The sequence below is a fragment of the Pseudophryne corroboree genome, chromosome 4, assembly GCF_028390025.1.
Source record: "Pseudophryne corroboree isolate aPseCor3 chromosome 4, aPseCor3.hap2, whole genome shotgun sequence".
Taxonomy (NCBI): Eukaryota; Metazoa; Chordata; class Amphibia; order Anura; family Myobatrachidae; genus Pseudophryne; species Pseudophryne corroboree.
Window position 1 is genome coordinate 778,619,954 of NC_086447.1, and position 18,959 is coordinate 778,638,912.

At 46.0% G+C, this 18,959-nt stretch overlaps 1 protein-coding gene across 2 annotated transcripts in view; it reads right to left on the bottom strand.

Annotated features, from left to right (window-relative positions):
- Positions 1-4,838: 4,838 nt before the first annotated feature.
- Positions 4,839-18,959, bottom strand: part of UTP25 (UTP25 small subunit processome component) — a 39,350-nt gene continuing 25,229 nt past the window's right edge. For both annotated transcript variants that reach the window (XM_063918292.1, XM_063918293.1), the window contains exons 9-12: positions 13,755-13,937; positions 13,514-13,626; positions 12,951-13,196; positions 4,839-5,227 (exon numbers count right to left, since the gene is read on the bottom strand). In XM_063918292.1, the coding sequence (XP_063774362.1) occupies positions 4,981-5,227; positions 12,951-13,196; positions 13,514-13,626; positions 13,755-13,937 (789 nt within the window). In that variant the 3' untranslated portion in view covers positions 4,839-4,980. The remainder of the gene's footprint in view (positions 5,228-12,950; positions 13,197-13,513; positions 13,627-13,754; positions 13,938-18,959) is intronic.

Sequence of the window (18,959 nt, forward strand, 5' to 3'; positions counted from 1 at the left end):
GGTCGATTTGAAAAATCAGTGAGGGCAAACTTCTGGAAACTCCAGTATGCCCCCTTGGGACACTATTCTTAAAACCCACGGGTCCAGGTTTGATCCAGGACTGACTGAAGAGTTTTAGACGTGTTCCCACCGGTGTGGGCTCCCGCAAGAGAGACCCAGCATTATGGTGTGTATGTGGCAGAGACAGATGATGATTTTTCCCGTAATCTTGAAGAGGCAGCTGACCTCTTCCTTTTTCTCCTTCCTGTACCTGCAAAGAAAGGGGAATCTGTATCGATTCGGCTGAAATGACCGCATCCTACAATGATGCGTCATCATCCGTTGTGAGGGAACATAGAGCAAGAAGGTAGACTTACCAGCGGCATCTGCCGAGATCAAAGTAACAAGGCCGTCACCAAACCAGGCTCCGAGACTTCCATGGAATTGGCCCGCAAACCCAAGAGTCCTATATCTTGCAGTCGCACGAAAGTATGCTGCAGTGTCCTTGACATGACCTAACATAAGGAGTATCCCATCTCTCCCCAGGGTATATATATCGGATGACCAGCAAACCAACTTTTTTTTTTAATACTACAACTCCCCCCTGTGCATGCAATGGCAGGTCTAACTCACATACGCGTGGACACATAATTAGAATATCACATAGCTTCCTGCATGCGATCCTTTGTGACAGAACCCCGTGCAGAACAGGGGTTCCCACTTCATTCTATCCTTGGCGGGAAAAGAATAAACAATCGCAATTCCCTTGAGGATTTGAAACCATCCTGTAAGGACTGACCTAGACTTTTTGAAACAGCGCGCTCAGCACATGAGAAGGAGGAAAGTTACCTCAGTATTTATATATATTATATATATACACACACACATACATACATACATACATACACACACATATATATATATATATATATATATATACACATCCTCATATATGGACACTTGTCAGGAACACAGGGTCCCTAGTGACGTTAATACGTTCTTAATGTGTACTAATCATGTACTGATTGCTATATATTTGGATCTAATCAGGAAACATTACGGTTGACCTAGGAAATAGTATCCATGTCGATCTCAGGAAGTCGTAACATAACCAATTTTTTTGCGACCTCGAGGGGTCTGAGAGAAATATAGCTATGACTATGATATTTCTACGAGATTTATGCAAACTTACTACATATATTCATGTATAGTTTCTGATATGCATCATATTATCATTCAAATTCTTTACCCAGTCAGATATTGGTGGTGCCGACAGGGCCACACACACACATCCGAGTCCCCCATATAGTTTTCTTTCGTGGAAAAACATTCATGTACCAACATGTTGACACACATGTACCAAGTATCCTCCGGAGTCGGCGGTGCCGACAGGGTCATTCACACATTCGTTTGTGGGAAGCACCCCGCCCCAGACATGCCGACACACGTGTACTAAACACCTACCGACATATAGGGGACAGACTCACAGTCATTTCGGTCAGAGAAACAGAGTTTTTTTAGCTTATCACCCAGCGCTTAAAGATGGTTCTGAACACTTATACAATGCCCAAACCTGCAGCCCATATATATTAACATTTATTTTACCACATTTACTGCGCCCCCCCCGTTTTACAGCAGTGTGAGGAACGGCCAGCGTTTGTGATAGAGAAAATGGCACTGGCTGAGTGAGCTGTGAGGACTAAGCCCCACCCCCGCAATGGCGCGCTTCAGTCCCGCAATTTTTGTCAAAATCTTTATACTGGCGGGGGTTAGGACAGTGCCCTGGCACTATGTCCCCTGTTGCCAGTCGAAATTGAGGTTATTTATGCTGCCCAGGGCGCCCCCCCCCCTGCGCCCTGCACCCTGTAGTGCCTCTGTGTGGGAGCATGGCGCGCAGGCGGCCGCTGTGCGGTACCTCATATGCCGTCACTGAAGTCTTCTGACTTCTGGCTCTGCAAGGGGGGTGACGGCGGACTCTGGGAATGAACCCCTAGGCGTACCTAGCGTTCCAAACCCTCAGGAGCTAATGGTGTCCTGTAGCCAAAGAAGCAAAGCCTTTAAACTCACTAGAAGTAGGTCTGACTTCTCTCCCCTAAGTCCCACGATGCAGGGAGACTGTTGCCAGCAGTTCTCCCTGAAAATAAAAAACCTAACATAAGTATTTTCCGAGAAACTCAGTAGAGCTCCTCAGTGTGCATCCAGTCTGCCTGGGCACAGATCTAAAACTGGAGTCTGGAGGAGGGGCATAGAGGGTGGGAGCCAGGTCACACCCTTTGAAAGTCTTATGGAGTCCCCAGCATCCTCTAGGACGTATGAGAAACCACCTTTTTCGAGAGTCTGGATACAGACGCGTCCACTATGGGTGGGTTTTCCCATTTTTTCCTATCCTCCTCATGGAAGGGGAAAGCAACCAGAACCCTTCTAGTGATCTGGAATTTTTTCTCCGGGTTTTCCCATGCTTTTTCAAAAATAGCATTTCATTCTTTGGACGTAGGGAAGGTTAGCGAGGCTTTCTTACTGTCAGTGAAGTAAGCCTCCTAAACCTGCTCAGGTGTTATATCAGCAATAGTCAACACATCCCTGATAGCCTCTATCATCAACTGCACCCCTTTAGCAAGAGATGCGGCCCCCCCTGAGCACATACCCATCACCGTCTGCCGTGTCAGAATCGGTATCTGTGTCATCTTACATAATCTGGGCAAGAACACGTTTGTGGGAACCTACAGAGGGGGGCCCTAAGGTAACAGAACCAGACCAAACTGCCATAGAGTTCTGTAAAACCAGAGTTGCAGATTCATTCTGTGCAACCCTAGTAGAAATCTGAGAAATCATAGATTTGATAGAGGATAACCATTCAGGCTCCTTTGCTGATAACAGCGCTAAAACAGTGCAATCCTGATTACATGGAATGAGATCATCCTGAGAGGACATATCCTCTGCAGCATATGACAGAGTCCCTGGACATAGCTAAAAGGAGACCCCAAACACTCCACACACACAGGGGAGGATAGACAGAGTTTCACCCCCAAGAATGGCAGAGAGACACAGATTGGAGCCAACCCACACACAGCGCTTTCAAGGTATAGGGAGACCCCAACCAGCGCTGACTGTGCACCTTAAATAGGTTCCCCCCACCCTTCTACAACCCCCTGGTACCGTAAGAGATAGCTGGAGTTGCTCTGGAGGGACTGCTCTTCACTGACAGCGTTTCTGCAGGCAGGAAAATGGCGCTGAACGCTGCTGGGTCCGCTCTGAGAAGCTCCGCCCCCTTAATGGCGCTGTCTTCCCGCTCTTCATGAGATTATACTGGCCTGAGGATTCATGCTGGCAGCGATCCTGGGACCCTGACAGGCTTTAGAGGTCATTGTAGGGTGTAGGCGCTGTCTCCGGGTGCCCCTCACAGCGCCGCACTATGTACCGCTGAGCCCCGGGGCGCAGTTAGTACTGCTGTCCATACCCTGTTGCCGCCATCTTCACACCGGCTCCTCGCTTGCTAGGGGGGCCGGTGACTGACTCGCCACAGATCTTGTGGCTCTGTAAGGGGGTAACGTTATGCTGCCGGGGCGAGCGATCCCCTGTGGCGGGTAACGTTCGATCCCCTCAGGAGCTCAGTGTCCTGTCAGTGGAGATAGTGGCTCAGACCCCGCAGGGCGGACACTACTCCCTGTAAAATAATAAACTCTAAAATAAACTTTTACTAAAGAAGCACTGTAGAGCTCCCCTAGCTGTGACCGGCTCCTCCGGGCACATTTTCTAAACAGAGAGGAAGGGCATAGAGGGAGGAGCCGGCCCACACTCTCAAACTCTTGAAGTGCCAATGGCTCCTAGTGGACCCGTCTATACCCCATGGTACTAATGTGAACGCCAGCATCCTCTAGGACGTAAGAGAAAGTGGTATTACACTGCACCCTTACCTGGCCCAGACTCTGGTACCTATACCCCTTTCACACTGCCAAAGCCGGAGCCCACCCAGGAATTGGAAACGGGTCCTTCCCGAGTGAGATCTAGCATTAGACCCTAACAGGAGGCTAACCGACCCGGCAATATGCCAGGCCGGTTGCCATAGCGGCAATGGGGCGGAGGCGGCGCTGGGAGATGAGCTCATCTCCGTGCCGCCTCTCCCTATCTAGTGAACGGGTCCCGTGTCGATGTTTACGCTGCCACTGACCCGGTATCCAACCCGGGAATAACACTGCTTTTATGGACAGGGAGAAAGTAACCGTTTCCACCTGTGGCCTGGGAAAATATTTTTTGCACTTCAGGACCAAAGAGGACAGAAGGGACTCAAAATCCACCTCCCAAGTACAAATCCAGAGGTCATAGCATGCCTAGACTACAAAGGCTGTAGTTCTAGCTCCAATGAGCCCCATGTCAATGGGGCTACCCCAAGATATACAGGCTTCATGGACATACTCCTCCAGAATTAGCAAATCTGATCAAGGTTTGTCAAATTTCAAACCATCCACCAATTGTTTCCAAAACCTCTCCACTGCCTTGACCCAAGCCAAAGCTAAACAGAGTCAAAGGGAGGACCCTGTCGCTGTGTAAACCATCTTAAGGGAGGCCTCAATTTTCTTATCTGTTCAATCTCCATAAATTACCTATGTTCAGAACTGGAACAATGGTGGTGTTACAGAGGTGATCTGTACGAGCAAACATTTTAGGTGGGGATTCTCATTCACCATAACATCGTTAGAGAGTAAAGAGAATGCAGGACATGTCTGTGACCGTTCATTAAGCTAGATCTTCAAATGGGTGAAAGAGGGGGAAGGAAACTCTAAAGTGTCCGGAATCTCCGATTACACACTGTTCCTGATCTATAGTTTCTACCTGGTGGAATAATCACAAGGACGCAGCAATGGTGCTTGGATTATAGTGAATTTATAAAGTCACTATATTATAGTTGTTAAAAGCATATTATTATATGTCACGTAAAAAAGTCATTCTGTACAAAATATAGTTAAAGTTCTAGGTAGATGGTTCTCAGTCTCTTTATCGCAGTCAATTATTTTCCCCGGTAACGAAGAGATGCACATTTTTCTTTGACTGCAACATCTGAGCTGCCCGCTCTGCACCCACCACGGCAGCCAGTCTCTGAGCATCATACTTGGAGTACAGAACTGTGCAGGTCCACGTGGCCTCCTCCCCTCGATGCCACGCTTTCATCATGTTACACACCTCACTATAGAAAGAAGGGTAAGTGGGCAGCTCGTAGAATATAAGGTTCCTGATACCCTTCAGAGTGTACCTGAAAACACAAACAGTTTTTATATTAGTGTCCATCTAGGTCTTTCAGATTCTATTTATATACACCGTAATTAATGGTAAAGCATTCAGCACATTATTCAATTAACATTTGTTTTTTCTTCTTGATTCTGGGGATAATTCAGCGTTGATCGCAGCAGCAAATTTGTTAGCAGTTGGGGAAAACCATGTGCACTGCAGGGAAGGCAGATATAACATTTGCAGAGAGAGTTAGATTTGGGTGGGTTATTTTGTTTCTGTCCAGGGTAAATACTGGCTGCTTTTTTTTTTTCTTTTCTTTTTTTTACACTGCAATTTAGATTTCAGTTTGAACACACCCCACCTAAATCTAACTGTCTCTGCACATGTTATAGCTGCCCCCCTCCCCTGCAGTGCACATGGTTTTGCCCATCTGCTAACAAATTTGCTGCTGCGACCAACTCTGAATTACCCCCTCAGTCCAGATAAAGGACTTTTACTTCTGAATGTGTGAACAAATATCAGTTGTAAAAATCTAATTAATGCACTAGATTCTGGTGATCAAATTTAACCCTCAAGTTTCCCCAACAGGTTATGTTTTGAGGATTTAGGTCTGTAGGTGGAATAATTACTGAGCCAAATAGAGTAACCCACCTGCGCATAATTAAAGAAATCCATAAAACATGACCTGCTGGTGGTACCTGAGGAATGGAGTTGAGAACACCTGCACTAGTGAGATTTTACAAATGTTTTGCGATAACATCAGAGGTTCCCAACCTAACTGCTGCTGTAAATCACCCGCCCACTCAGATGCTCCGGATTCATTCACTCCAACATTAAAATATTAAATATTACAATATGTAAAACCATAAAAATGAATAAATGCCCGTACAATTGAAAACAAATGTGGAATTCAACATGCAAATGTGTACGGAGACAGTGGTTAGGAAATATTGGTTTGCATGCAATGCATACACATTTAGAAATAATTACAACACAGTGCATTTTTTATCATCTGAATACAGAAAAGGTTTCACATATTGATGGGTAGTTACACTGTATATCATATTAATGTATGTCAAAGCTCTAATAACAAAAATAGGATTTTGGTACTTACCGGGTAAATCCTTTTCTTTGAATCCATAGGGGGCACTGGAGTACTCTTGGGATATGGACGTCTTCCGCAGGAACAGGGCACTGAATATTTAAATTTAGAACACTCCACCCCTCCATATCCCAGAGTACCTCAGTGTTTTTTACTGAGCCGAACAGGAGCTATAGAGAGGTTGACAATGGATTATTACATATAACATAACGGACAACAATGAAGTTGACACAGAACGTTACTGACAACTAAACAGTTGACACCATAACCAGAACTTGATAATTTGAACCAGTCGGTGAGAGTGTGTTACCATAAGATCCCCTGAACTTACCACAAACCAGGTAAAACTGCTCTGGGTGGGTGTCCAGTGCCCCCTGTGGATTCAAAGATAAGGATTTACCTGGTAAGTACCAAAATCCTATTTTCTTTTTCATCCACTAGGGGTCACTGGAGTACTCTTGGGACGTACCAAAGCTTCCCCCTTGGGCGGGAGAGCTGTTTGGCACCTGTAACACTAGGCGGCCAAAGCTAGATGCTGATGCCGCAAACGTATCAAACTTGTAAAAGCGCACAAACGTGTGCACTGATGACCATGTAGCCGCACGACAAAGCTGCGTCGTAGAAGCTCCACGACCAGCTGCCCATGAAGTTCCCACAGAACGTGTGGAATGAGCTGTTACTGATGTAGGCGGCTGTAACCTAGCATGAAGGTAAGCCTGACGTATAGTCAGTTTTATCCTTCTGGATAAGGTCTGCTTAGACGCTGGCCAACCCATCTTGGCAGAATCATAGAGAACAAAATGTATCCGTCTTACGAACTGTAGACGTTCGGGATACATAAACGCGTAATGCGCGTACCACATACAAAGTTCCAGAAGTTCCTGTTAACACAGGAACTACTATTGGTTGATTGATGTGAAAAGATGACACTACCTTTGGTAAGAAAGCGGGATTCGTCCGAAGTTCCGCTCTGTCATCATGAAACACCAAATACGGTGGCTTGCATGACAAGGCATCCAAATCTGAAACACGCCTTGCCGAAGCTAAGGCTAGAAGAAAAATTGTTTTCCAAGTGAGAAACTTTATATCCACTTGCTGTAAGGATTCAAAATATGAAGACTGTAAGAAATCTAAAACCAGATTCAAGTCCCATGGCGCTGTAGGTGGAATGAATGGAGGCTGTACTCTTGCAGAAAAGTGTGTACCGACGGCAATAGAGCCAATCGTCTTTGAAAATAAATTGACAATGCAGATACCTGCACCTTTAGTGTAGATAAACGCAGTCCTCCATCTAACCCCGTCTGTAGAAATAACAAAAGACAGGATAACTTGAAACATGATGTCGGAAACTTCCGAGCTTCACACCAACCTATATAGGCACGCCAAATTCTGTAATAATGAGCTGCCGTAACTGTCTGCCTAGCTCTTAACATGGTTGGTATAACCGATTCTGGAATGCCCTCTCTTAAGAGTGCGGTCTCAATAGCCACCCCGTCAAACGCAGCCGCGCTAAATCGGGGTAAAGGAACGGACCCTGTTGTAACAAGTCCGGACGTAGTGGGAGTGGCCAAGGATGGTCTGCGAGTAGTCCTCGGAGATCAGTGAACCAAGCTCTCCGAGGCCAATGAGGCGCCACTAGTATGACTGTGACAGACTCTCTTTTGATCCGTTTTAGCACCAGAGGGAGCAGCGGAAACGGTGGAAACAGATACACTAGGCTGTACGGCCAAGCGATTGTGAGAGCAACCACCGCCACTGCCTTTGGATCTCTCGTTCTGGACACATACTGGTGCGTTTGGTGATTGTGGCGAGACGCCATCAGGTCCACTTGAGGGTAACCCCACCTCTGGACCAACATGTGAAACACTTCTGGATTTAATGCCCATTCTCCTGGATGAAAATCCCGATGGCTGAGATAATCCGCCTCCCAGTTGTCCACTCCCGGAATGAACACTGCCGACAATATCACCTGGTGGTATTCTGCCCAACTGAGGATTCGAGCTACTTCCCGCATTGCCATGCGGCTTCTCGTTCCTCCTTGTTTGTTGATGTACGCGACTGCCGTCACGTTGTCTGACTGCACCTGGACAGTCTGAGACCGAAGCATGTGTACTGCTTGTCGTAGCGCATTGTAAATTGCGCGGAGTTCCAGGACATATATAGACAGCAATCTCTCGTAATCCGCCCAGAGACCCTGGAGCTGACAATTTTGAACTACAGCTCCCCAACCTCTGAGACTCGCGTCCGTCGTTAGAATTATCCAATTCCAGCCGCCGAACAGTTTCCCTGCGGTTAAATTGTGTACCTTGAGCCACCAGAGTAGAGACACCCTTGCCCGTGGCGACAACCTCACCCTGTGGTGAATCTGCAGATGCGAACCCGACCACTGTGCGAGCACATCCAGTTGAAATGGACGTGAGTGAAATCTTCCGAACTGAAGCGCTTCGAAAGCCGCCACCATTGTTCCTAAGAGGCGAATGCACAAATGTACCGAGACTGTGCGTGGCTTGAGCACTAATTGTACCAGATGGCGAATAATCTGTACCTTCTGTTGTGGTAGGTAAATTCTTTGATTTACCGTATCGAGAATCATATCTAGGAATTGAAGTTGTTGAGATGGAATTAGATATGATTTCTTGTAGTTGACAATCCAACCGTGGTGAACCAGTACATTGTACGTTAGCAGCGCATGTTGGAGAAGCCTCTGTTGAGACGGGGCTTTGATGAGCAGATCGTCTAAGTACGGAACTATTGTCACTCCCATGGATCTGAGATGAGCTATCATCACAGACATCACTTTGGTGAATACCCAAGGCGCTGACGAGAGGCCAAACGGTAGAGCCTGAAACTGGTAATGGTTCTGGCGTATTGCAAAACGCACGAACCTCTGATGTGGTGGCCAAATCGGAATGTGTAAGTACGCATCCTTGAGATCTAGTGCAATCATGAATTCCTTTGGCTCTAACCCTGCAATTACTGACCGCAGAGATTCCATCTTGAATCTGTAGTAAGTGACGTATTGATTGAGACCCTTTAAGTTCAATATTGGCCTGACTGAGCCATCCGGCTTCGGTACCACAAACAGACTGGAATAATAACCCTGACCTTGTTGTTGTACCGGGACCTGAATCAAAACTGCTGAATCCAGTAGGGATTGAATAGCAATTTGCAGAACCGCCCTCTTGTCGTCCGAGACAGGTAGTCCTGTCTTGAAAAACCGCAGTGGCGGAAGACAGTCGAACTCTATTTTGTAACCTCTTAACACTAAATTGCGGATCCACCCATCTGTGGATGTCTGGAACCACGCCAAATGGAACGTCTGAAGGCGTGCTCCCTCAATTGGAGATCCGAAATGGGCTGGGAGCACGTCATGCCACTGGCTTGTCGGTGACCTTAGCGTCTTGAGTTGGTTTGTTGGAAACCACGTCCTCGACCCCGTCTACTAGGCGTGGCTGATCCTCTGCCACACCCGCGAAAGGGCTGAGGTCTAAAGGATTTGAACGCAGGTCCAGAGTACCTCCGTCTTGGTACCGTTGGAGGCAATGGTAAGAAAACAGACTTTCCTCCTGTGGCTTCAGAGATCCATTTGTCCAATTCAGGACCAAACAACTTCTCGCCACCGTAAGGTAACGCCTCTATACCTCTTTTGACCTCTGCCTCCGCTTGCCAAGTGCGCAGCCAGAGAGCTCGTCGTACTGTAACCAGTGACGATGAAATGCGAGAAGTGAGCTGACAGACGTCAGTAGAAGCTGTACATAGATACTCCGCAGCCTCACACATTTGATCAGCAAGAAGTATAAGGTGATCGTCATGTAGGGCAGACTTGAGTTCTGTTATCCATACTATGAGCGCCTTAGTGACCCAAATGCCAACCAACCCAGGTCTGAGCAGCACTCCTGCTGCTACATACATGGACTTTAGCATAGTTTCTATTTTGCGGTCTGAAGGGTCTTTAAGCGTAGTAGCAGTTGGCACTGGTATGGTTAATTTCTTTGTAAGTTTCGACACCGACGAATCAACCATTGGTGGATTCTCCCATGTACATTTCACCGAGTCTGGAAACGGGTAACTAGACTTAAATCTGCGAGGTATAGAAAACCGTTTATCTGGATTCTGTCGTGTTTCTACTAACATCTTATTAAGAGACTCCGAAACAGGAAAACACACTGGAGATCTCTGTTGTTTAGTAAATACGACTTCATCATTTGTCAGAGGCTCCTCCGTTTCTGTAAACTTCAGAGACTGGCGCACCGCTCTGATGAGATTATAAATGCCTGGGCTGTTAAAATCATCACTATCTGACTCCACTTCGCCCTCCTCACCCTCATCTTGTGCCATGAGGTCTGGCATGGAATCGTCAGAATGCAACATAGCTGAAACAGGTAAATCATAAGACATATGAAATTTATCCCGTCTACCCAAAATGGATTTGGACCTTTCGCAAGGCTGAGACGCCTCCGGTAGTTCTGGCGGTCTCACCCTAGACTCAGATCTTGCCGCTTCTCGCTCTTGTCGAGCGGCGGTCAATTCTGATTGCAACCCAGCCAGTACATTGGCTAGCATTTCCCATGGAGGGTCCGGGGAGGAAACTGGCTTTAAAACCGGAGCAGAAATTGTATTCGTAACTGAATCCACAAAACATACTTTACATGTGGTAGATCCATCCGGTAACACACTGCTACAGACCTTGCAGTGAACCTGCTTTTTAATTTTTGCTGGTGCCTTACTCATTATGGAGACAGACAATACAATATACAAAGACAGATAATTGCACGACTCAGTAAAATAGTACTAAGGTGTGTGTGATATATATATATATCTGGCCAAGTGCAGTACACGTGGCCAGTACTATGAAATGTGATCCCAAATTCCCACTAACACCCCTGCACCTCCGGTGGAGTAGAGATGTAGTACTGGAACATTCTGGAATCACAACAGGAAGACACAGGAAGCATGGTTAAAACGGCTGCCATGCTTACACTTATAGTCACAGTACAGGTTATAATCTTTCAAACTGATATATAACCTTGTATCAAAATCCTATGTATATTATCCCTGCAGCCTAGCATACTGCAGCTGCTTGTCCCCCCTCGTGCAGCTGCTTGCAGCCTGTAATGGTGCCGTGATTCCCCCCCCCCCTGTATGCTCCGTTGCGGGTAGAGGCAACCAATCGGCCAGGGCGGGCAGCGGTAGTGTGGGGCGGCCAGCGGGAGCCGGGTACGCGCTGGAGAACAGACAGCGGGAGGCGGAGAGTGCGGTCCCTTGAAGCGGCTCTGAGCAGCGGCGGGCGGAGGCAGTATGTAAAGAAAACCTTGTCCCCACACAGTGGGGCGGCAGCGTGAGCTGACCGCCCCGACCAACATACCTGGACTCCTGTGGTGAGGCTCCGACGGGGCTTCTCTGTAAGCACCGGCCAGCCTTTCTGCAGGATGTCTGCTCTGGCTGTGAGGGTGCTCTTTTAGTGAGGACCGACACGCCACAGCTGCTTGTAGCAGCTTCCACTATCCCTGACCCTGGCCTTTTGGAAGGGGGAAAGGGATGTGGTGTGAAAAAATAAAAAACAACAAAAAAATAAAAATATTCAAAATAATTGTGGACTGAGCCACATAAGCCTGTTGCTACTTGAGCACAGAAAAAACACTGAGGTACTCTGGGATATGGAGGGGGTGGAGTGTTCTAAATTTAAATATTCAGTGCCCTGTTCCTGCGGAAGAAGTCCATATCCCAAGAGTACTCCAGTGACCCCTAGTGGATGAAAAATAAACTAAGTTACTCTCAGTTTGTCTAAAGCAGTGGTTCCCAAACTTTTTTGAATCACGACGCCCTAGAGCAGTGACGGGGAACCTTTGGCACTCCAGCTGTTGTTGAACTACACATCCCAGCATGCCCTGCTACACAGTTTTGCTATTTGGCCATGCTAAAACTGTAGCAGGGCATGCTGGGATGTGTAGTTCAGCAACTGCTGGAGTGCCAAAGGTTCCTTACCACTGCCCTAGAGTATTAGAATTTTTTCATAGCACCTCAAGGCCATAAGTTTCTTATTGAGAAATTCCGAAAAAAATATTAACGTTAAGTAATATGTTAATATGTCATTGTTAGGTTCAGCTATGTGCTGAGGGACAGGATTTGCTTCTGTTTGTCCACATGACTGTCCCAGATCTTAATTTGGTTGTTCTATTTAACAATGACAATAAAATCAATCTACATATTATATGAACCATAAATCATTTGAATTGGTCCTGGAGCACCAATACAGGACACCACTGCATGGCCCCAAGGCACCCCTGGGTGCCACGTCACCCAGTTTGGAACCAGTGGTCTAAAGCACTAAAAAGATGCTCTAATGAAGTTACTGGCAACAGGCTCTGAGCTTACCCCTTCTCCTGCGGGGCCACAAGCATTCCTGCTGTATTGTCAATTTGTTTGTTAGAACCTGTAACACTTATTTAAAATCCCCATTCATATGTTGCTACAGATCAGTATCCTTTCTAAGATAATTTATTACGTGAATAAAGGTGACGAACGTGCCTTTTGTAGGATAGAGGTAGCCCAAAGTGGTGTATAAGGTTACCAATCCCTACTCTAATAAAGTCATTCTCCAGGCACGAAATCTGATTGAAATGACCAGCCCAATCATACTCGCCTCTTATAGAAGTGAAATCTCTCCGTGACTAGGAGGAATTGTCTGTCTCCTTTCAGGAAGAACTGACGAGCTCTAGAGATTCCCCGCTTGTCCGTGTATTCACAGATGTGTGTGAAGTTCAGCTCCTCTTTTTGAAAGTAGTTTCGGAGCCGCACATAGTCAAAGTAGGAAGGTATAAAGATCAGCGTGTGCGACATAATGGCGTCTCGGTATTGTGGCAAGATCTTGTCAGTGAAAAACTGGAATCTAAGGAAGCAGAGCAGTTTATATGCATATAACAGAAAGAAGATAAGTGCACAATAGAAGCAAATATTGTATCAGACTCTCCAATTTTTCTCATGGAGCAATCATTTAATTAACATCAAAATTTGATCTGTTCTGCAGTTTATAAAGTCAACATATTAGTATATTGCACTTGCCCTCCTGCCGGCATTCTTGCGGCCGGGATCCAGAGGTCGGTATGCTGACCGCCGGGATCACAGCTGCCGATCACCCATACCCAATGCTTTGAAAGAACGGTTTCAAAATTGTAACAGGTTGCACTCTGCAGTTCCCAGTCTTACCTTGCATCTATCACAGAGAGCAAGCTGTCCGCCTCTAATCGCTGAAACACATGAGGGAGTTGCACCATAACCTGGGAAATAGAGCCAGTTATTGGCATGTTCCTCACCGCCACCTAAATAGGAATAAAACAGAGAACCGATTACCCTTAAATCCATGACGACTGTGTCACACTTTTAATACTATTATTTGTTAGGTTTGACTTGCTATTTGCAAGATTGAATCATCCGTCATTGGACTTACTTGTCCACTGTAATTAAAGCAATGCTTATTAAATAAAGAGTTTATTTGGGGCTCCTGTAAGGCGCTGAACAGCAGTGTTTGTCGATAGTACTTGGACCAATTGCTGAGGCTCCACATACGGACACGGGAGAAATCCACACCGTGAGACTCCGTAGGCTGCAGGTTGAGGTGAGCCATCAGGTGCTGAAACAAGATAAGTAACAAAGTTCTAGACTGAATTTGCAGTTAGAATAACACACAACCCAACCCAGAATATAATCGTTATGGTAGACTTACCGTTGATAACTCTATTTCTCCTAAGTCCACAGGATAACATTGGGATATAAGGTAGCGACAGTGGATTGGCACCAAACTATCAAAGCTATCGGCCTCCAAGCATGCAACGGGCCCGTCCCTATATCCCCGCCTCCTGGCTCAGGCAATTCAGTTGTTTTCCAAAGCTCAAGGAGGGCGCATCATTGAGAGCCCTAATCAGGCGAGAAAAACACACATGCACACCCTCCTTCTGTACAAGAAGGAAGAGGTTAGTAAGTGAAAGAATCCTCAAATCAGGTGCGTCAGGGTGGTATCCCTGTGGACTTAGGAGAAAGTTATCAACAGTAAGTCTACCGTAATGATTATTTCTCCTGCAGGGTCCACAGGTTATCCACAGGATAACATTGGGATGTCCCAAAGCAATTTAGTGGTGGGGACACTCCTGATTGGGCAGGAGGATCCTTCGCCTGAATTCAGCATCCTGAGAGACAAAGGTATCAAAGGCATAATGTCTAATGAATGTGTTAATGGAAGACCATGTGGCTGCCTTACATATCTGTTCTTCTGAATCACCACGCCGTGCTGCCCATGATGGAACTACCTTCGCCCGAACAGGTAGATCAGCTTGAGAATATGCTTCTGAAATCGTCATTCGAAGCCAGTGTCTGCTTGTCAGCAGGCCATCCTCTCTTGTGAAATTTGTAGAGAACGAAGAGAATGTCTGTTTTTCTGATGGCACTGGTACGATCCGCGTAGATCCTTAAAGCATGGACTACGTCCAGTGATGCATCTTCGGCAGAAGGGTCCGGCCCTTGGAAGGCCAGGAGTACAATTTCTTCGTTAAGGTGGAATTTAGACACCACCTTAGGAAGATACCCAGATTTGGTTCTGAGAACAGCTCTATCTGGATAAAAAAAAAAAAAAAAATCTGAAAAAGGCAACATAACAATGCCCCTAAATCTGAAACTCTTCTAGCTGAAGCAATAGCCAGTAGAAAGAGAATTTTAGCTGTCAATCATTTAAAATCCACTCGTTTTAGTGGTTCAAATTGGGCAACTTGAAGGGCCTTTAGGACTAAACTTAAGTCCCAAGGCACTGTAGGGGGAACAAAAGGAGGTTGAATGCGCAGCATTCCTTGGATAAAACGCACACATCCTGCAGGTTAGCAATTTTCTTTTGGAAACATACAGTCAATGCTGACATTTGCACTCTCAAAGAAGCAACCCTTAGACCTTCGTTCTTTACTAACTGAAGGAATGCTAGGACTCTGGAAAACTCTGAAAGACCTAAAATCAAATTTCCGGAAACTGCACCATTGAATATAGGCTTGACATATTTGATGATAAATGCGAGCTTAGGAAGGTTTCCTTGCTCTGAGCATTGTTTGAATTATCTATTGTGAGAATCCTCTTGCTTTCAGGATGGAAGTCTCAAGAGCCACGCCGTCAAAAACAGTTGATCCAGGTGCTTGTGACATCAAGGACCCTGAGACAGTAGATCTGGACGTTGAGGGAGTAGGAATGGAGCATCCATCGACAACCTCTGCAGATCCGTGTACCAATGTCTTCTGGGCCAAGCCACAGCTATTAGTATCTCGGTGCCCCTTCCTTGTTTTGTCTTTCGCATCACCTTGGAGAACAGGGCGATTGGTGAAAACACATAGGCCATACGAAAGTCCCATCTCACTGACAGGGCATCCACAAAGATCACTTTGGTATCCTCTGTTCTTGACCCGTATGTGGGAACTTTGTTGTTCTGACGGGACGCCAAAAGAGCTATCTCCGATAACCCCCACTTGTCTACCAGAATTTGGAAGACCTCAGGGTGTAAAGCCCATTCGCTTGCATGAATGGCACGTTGACGGAGAAAATCCACCTCCCAGTTTAGGACTCCCGGAATGAACACTGCGGACAAGGCTGGATGATTAAGTTCTGCCCACTTTAAACGTGTGAATTACCTCTTTTATTGCATTTTGGCTGCGAGTTCCTCCCTGATGGTTGAGGTACGCTACTGACGTTGCATTGTCCAAGCGGATTTGGACTGGTTTCCCCTGAAGGATGTCCTTTGCCTGAATAAGTGCCATATATATGGCCCGAAGTTCCAATATATTTATTGGCAGGCAACTCTCTTCCTTGGTCCACTGCCCCTGGAAGCAACTCCTTCCTGACACCGCTCCCCAGCCCTGAAGGCTGGCATCCGTTGTCAGAATTTCCCAATCTGATATCCAAAAGGGCCTCCCTTTGTCCAGATGGGATGTCTGCAGCCAACAGACTAATGACCTCCTTACTTCTAGAGGAAGGACCATAGTCTGCGGTTTTATTGTCTAATGAAAACCATTCCATTTTGAAAGGATCAGATGTTGCAGAGGCCTTGAGTGGAACGGAGCATACTCCACTATGTCAAATGTCGACACCATCAACCCCATAACATGCAATGCTGCATGAATGGATACCCTTTGACTGTGTAGCAGCTCTTGAATCCTTGATTGAATTTTGGATATTTTGTTCAGAGGTAAAATTACTCTCTGAAGACTCAAATCCAACACCACCCCCCAAGCGAGTCATCCCTTGTGACGGAACCAGGGAAGACTTTGCCCAATTTATGAACCAACCGTGTCTCTGCAAACAAGCTATTGTCTGCCGCAGATGACACTGTAGCAATTCCTGAGATTGTGCCAAGATTAATAAATCATCAAGGTATGGAAAAATCCTTATCACCTGCTGATGGAGATAAGGTGCCATTACCACCATAATTTTGGTGAACACTCTGGGAGCTGTGGCCAGTCCAAATAGTAGGGCCTGAGACTGAAAATGTTGCTGGAGGATAGCAAAACTGAGATAGCACTGATAGGACAGTGCTATAGGAACATGAAGGTAAGCATCCTGGATATCCAGGGATACCATAAAATCCGCCAGCTCCATGGCCAAAATAATGGAATGTAAAGTCTCCATATGAAACAGAGGTACCCAGATGTACTTGTTCAGCACTTTGAGATTGAGTATGGGCCGGAACAACCCATTTGGCTTCTGGACTAGAACAGGTTGGAATGAAAACCTTGTCCTTGTTGCGCAGGTGGAACTGGAATTATCACTCCTGACTGAAGCAACTTCTGAACTGCCTCTTGCAAAGCCCTGGCCTTCGTTTTCACTGAAGACAGGCTGGTACAAAAAAAAAAAAAAAAAACCTTTGAGAAGGGTGTTTCTTGAAGGCAAATGCATAACAGCGAGATACCGCTTCTTGCACCCAGGCATCTGTGGTAGACTGCTGCCCCCCAGGTGGAGGCCCGCACCATCAGGCTGATGGTTTATCTTCTAGTTTCACAAGCCGGCCCTCTGGCAGCCCAATGCTTTTTAGTTTTACCAGACTTCAATTGTTAGAAACTTTTGCGCTATATTATAAATTTATATGATATGGCTGACAAAAATAACAGACTCCTATTAAATTAAAAATAAATATATGAATAATCACAAAATCATAAAACAAGACCGGTCTTAGTAATTTAAACATCTAAGATGACAAGTATATATACTTTACAATAAAAGGAGGTGGACTTAAGCATATTCTGTGCACAGAGGTGTAAAAACTAGCTTTATAGCTAAATGACTTGATATACAAAGTCAAAAAAATATAGATCAAGTGTAGCTGCTGGTAGAACCCGTATAATAGATGTTTCCAATAAACAGTCACTTTGTATCAAAGTTCCTTTGAATGTAATAATCCAACATAGGTCAATAAAATGAAATGAGAGCCGTTTTCAACCGGAATCTTACGTGAGGTGTGAGCAGGTAGTATCAGCAGGAGTACATCCCGATGTCCACCACACTGGCTTCTAGCTGCGGGGAAAACGGCACCTGCACTGGCGCCTGCTACAACCTGTCCTGCTCGGTCTGAATGCTCCACAGGTCTCCACCTCTACGTGCCGTTTGCGGGCACCGGTGAGCGGCTCCTCTCCACTCAAAAAATACAACCAGCAGATGAATGCTGCGGCCGGTATGTACTACGGGTCTAACTCCAGCTGGGGTCCAACAGTTCAGCTTCTGACGCGTTTCGCTCCTCCCACAGGGGCTTCCTCAAAGAACTCTCAACCAGACTTGTCAGATTGAGACTGTTTGCCATAACCCTTTCCTTTTGCTTTTCCTTGAGTCCGAAATGCCCGAAAAGCTGGAAATCTAGGCTTGGATTTATGTGTGGAAGGAAACTTCACTTTCTTGGAGTCTGCTTCTGACTCCAAAATACTGTTTAATTCTTTACCTTTTACTGGAGATTTTCTTTTTGGTAAAGACTCCAGAACCTTCTTAGATTCAGAGTCAGCTTTCCATATACGTAGCAAAACCGCTCTGCGAGCTGCTACTGCTGAGGCTGATGCCTGAGAGGCAATTGTAACCATATCCAAGGCTGCTTCTTCCATAAAAATAGCTGCCTGTTTGATATGTGCAATATGGGATTTTTGCTCTCTAGATGCCACTGAAAGGTCATCCTCCAACGCATCAGGCCAGGCTGCCACTGCTTTTGCCATCCAAGCCGAAGCCATGGCTGGTCTTATGATTGCCCCAGACAAGGAGAAAATGGTTTTAAGAAAACCATCTATTTTCCTATCCGTGACATCATTTAATGATGTTGAAGGCAGCGGTAATGTAGATTTTTGCATCAATCGGATGACATGCGTATCTACTGTGTGAGCTACCTCCCTTTTTAAACTGACCCCAGCCGGAAGAGGATAATGGGAATTCCATTTCCTTGGAATTCTAAACTTCTTACTGGGTGTAACAAAAGCCTCTTGCATAATTTCCGTCAGCTGTTCTGACCCAGGAAACTCAGTCTTAACTATTTTGGGACCTTTAAAACACTGGTGCCTTAGATTTTAACAAAGGCTCTGCTGCCTCCTCTAAGGATAGAATTGCTTTCATAGCACTAATTAAGCTCAGGAATGTCCACTGAGCTGAGGCCTTC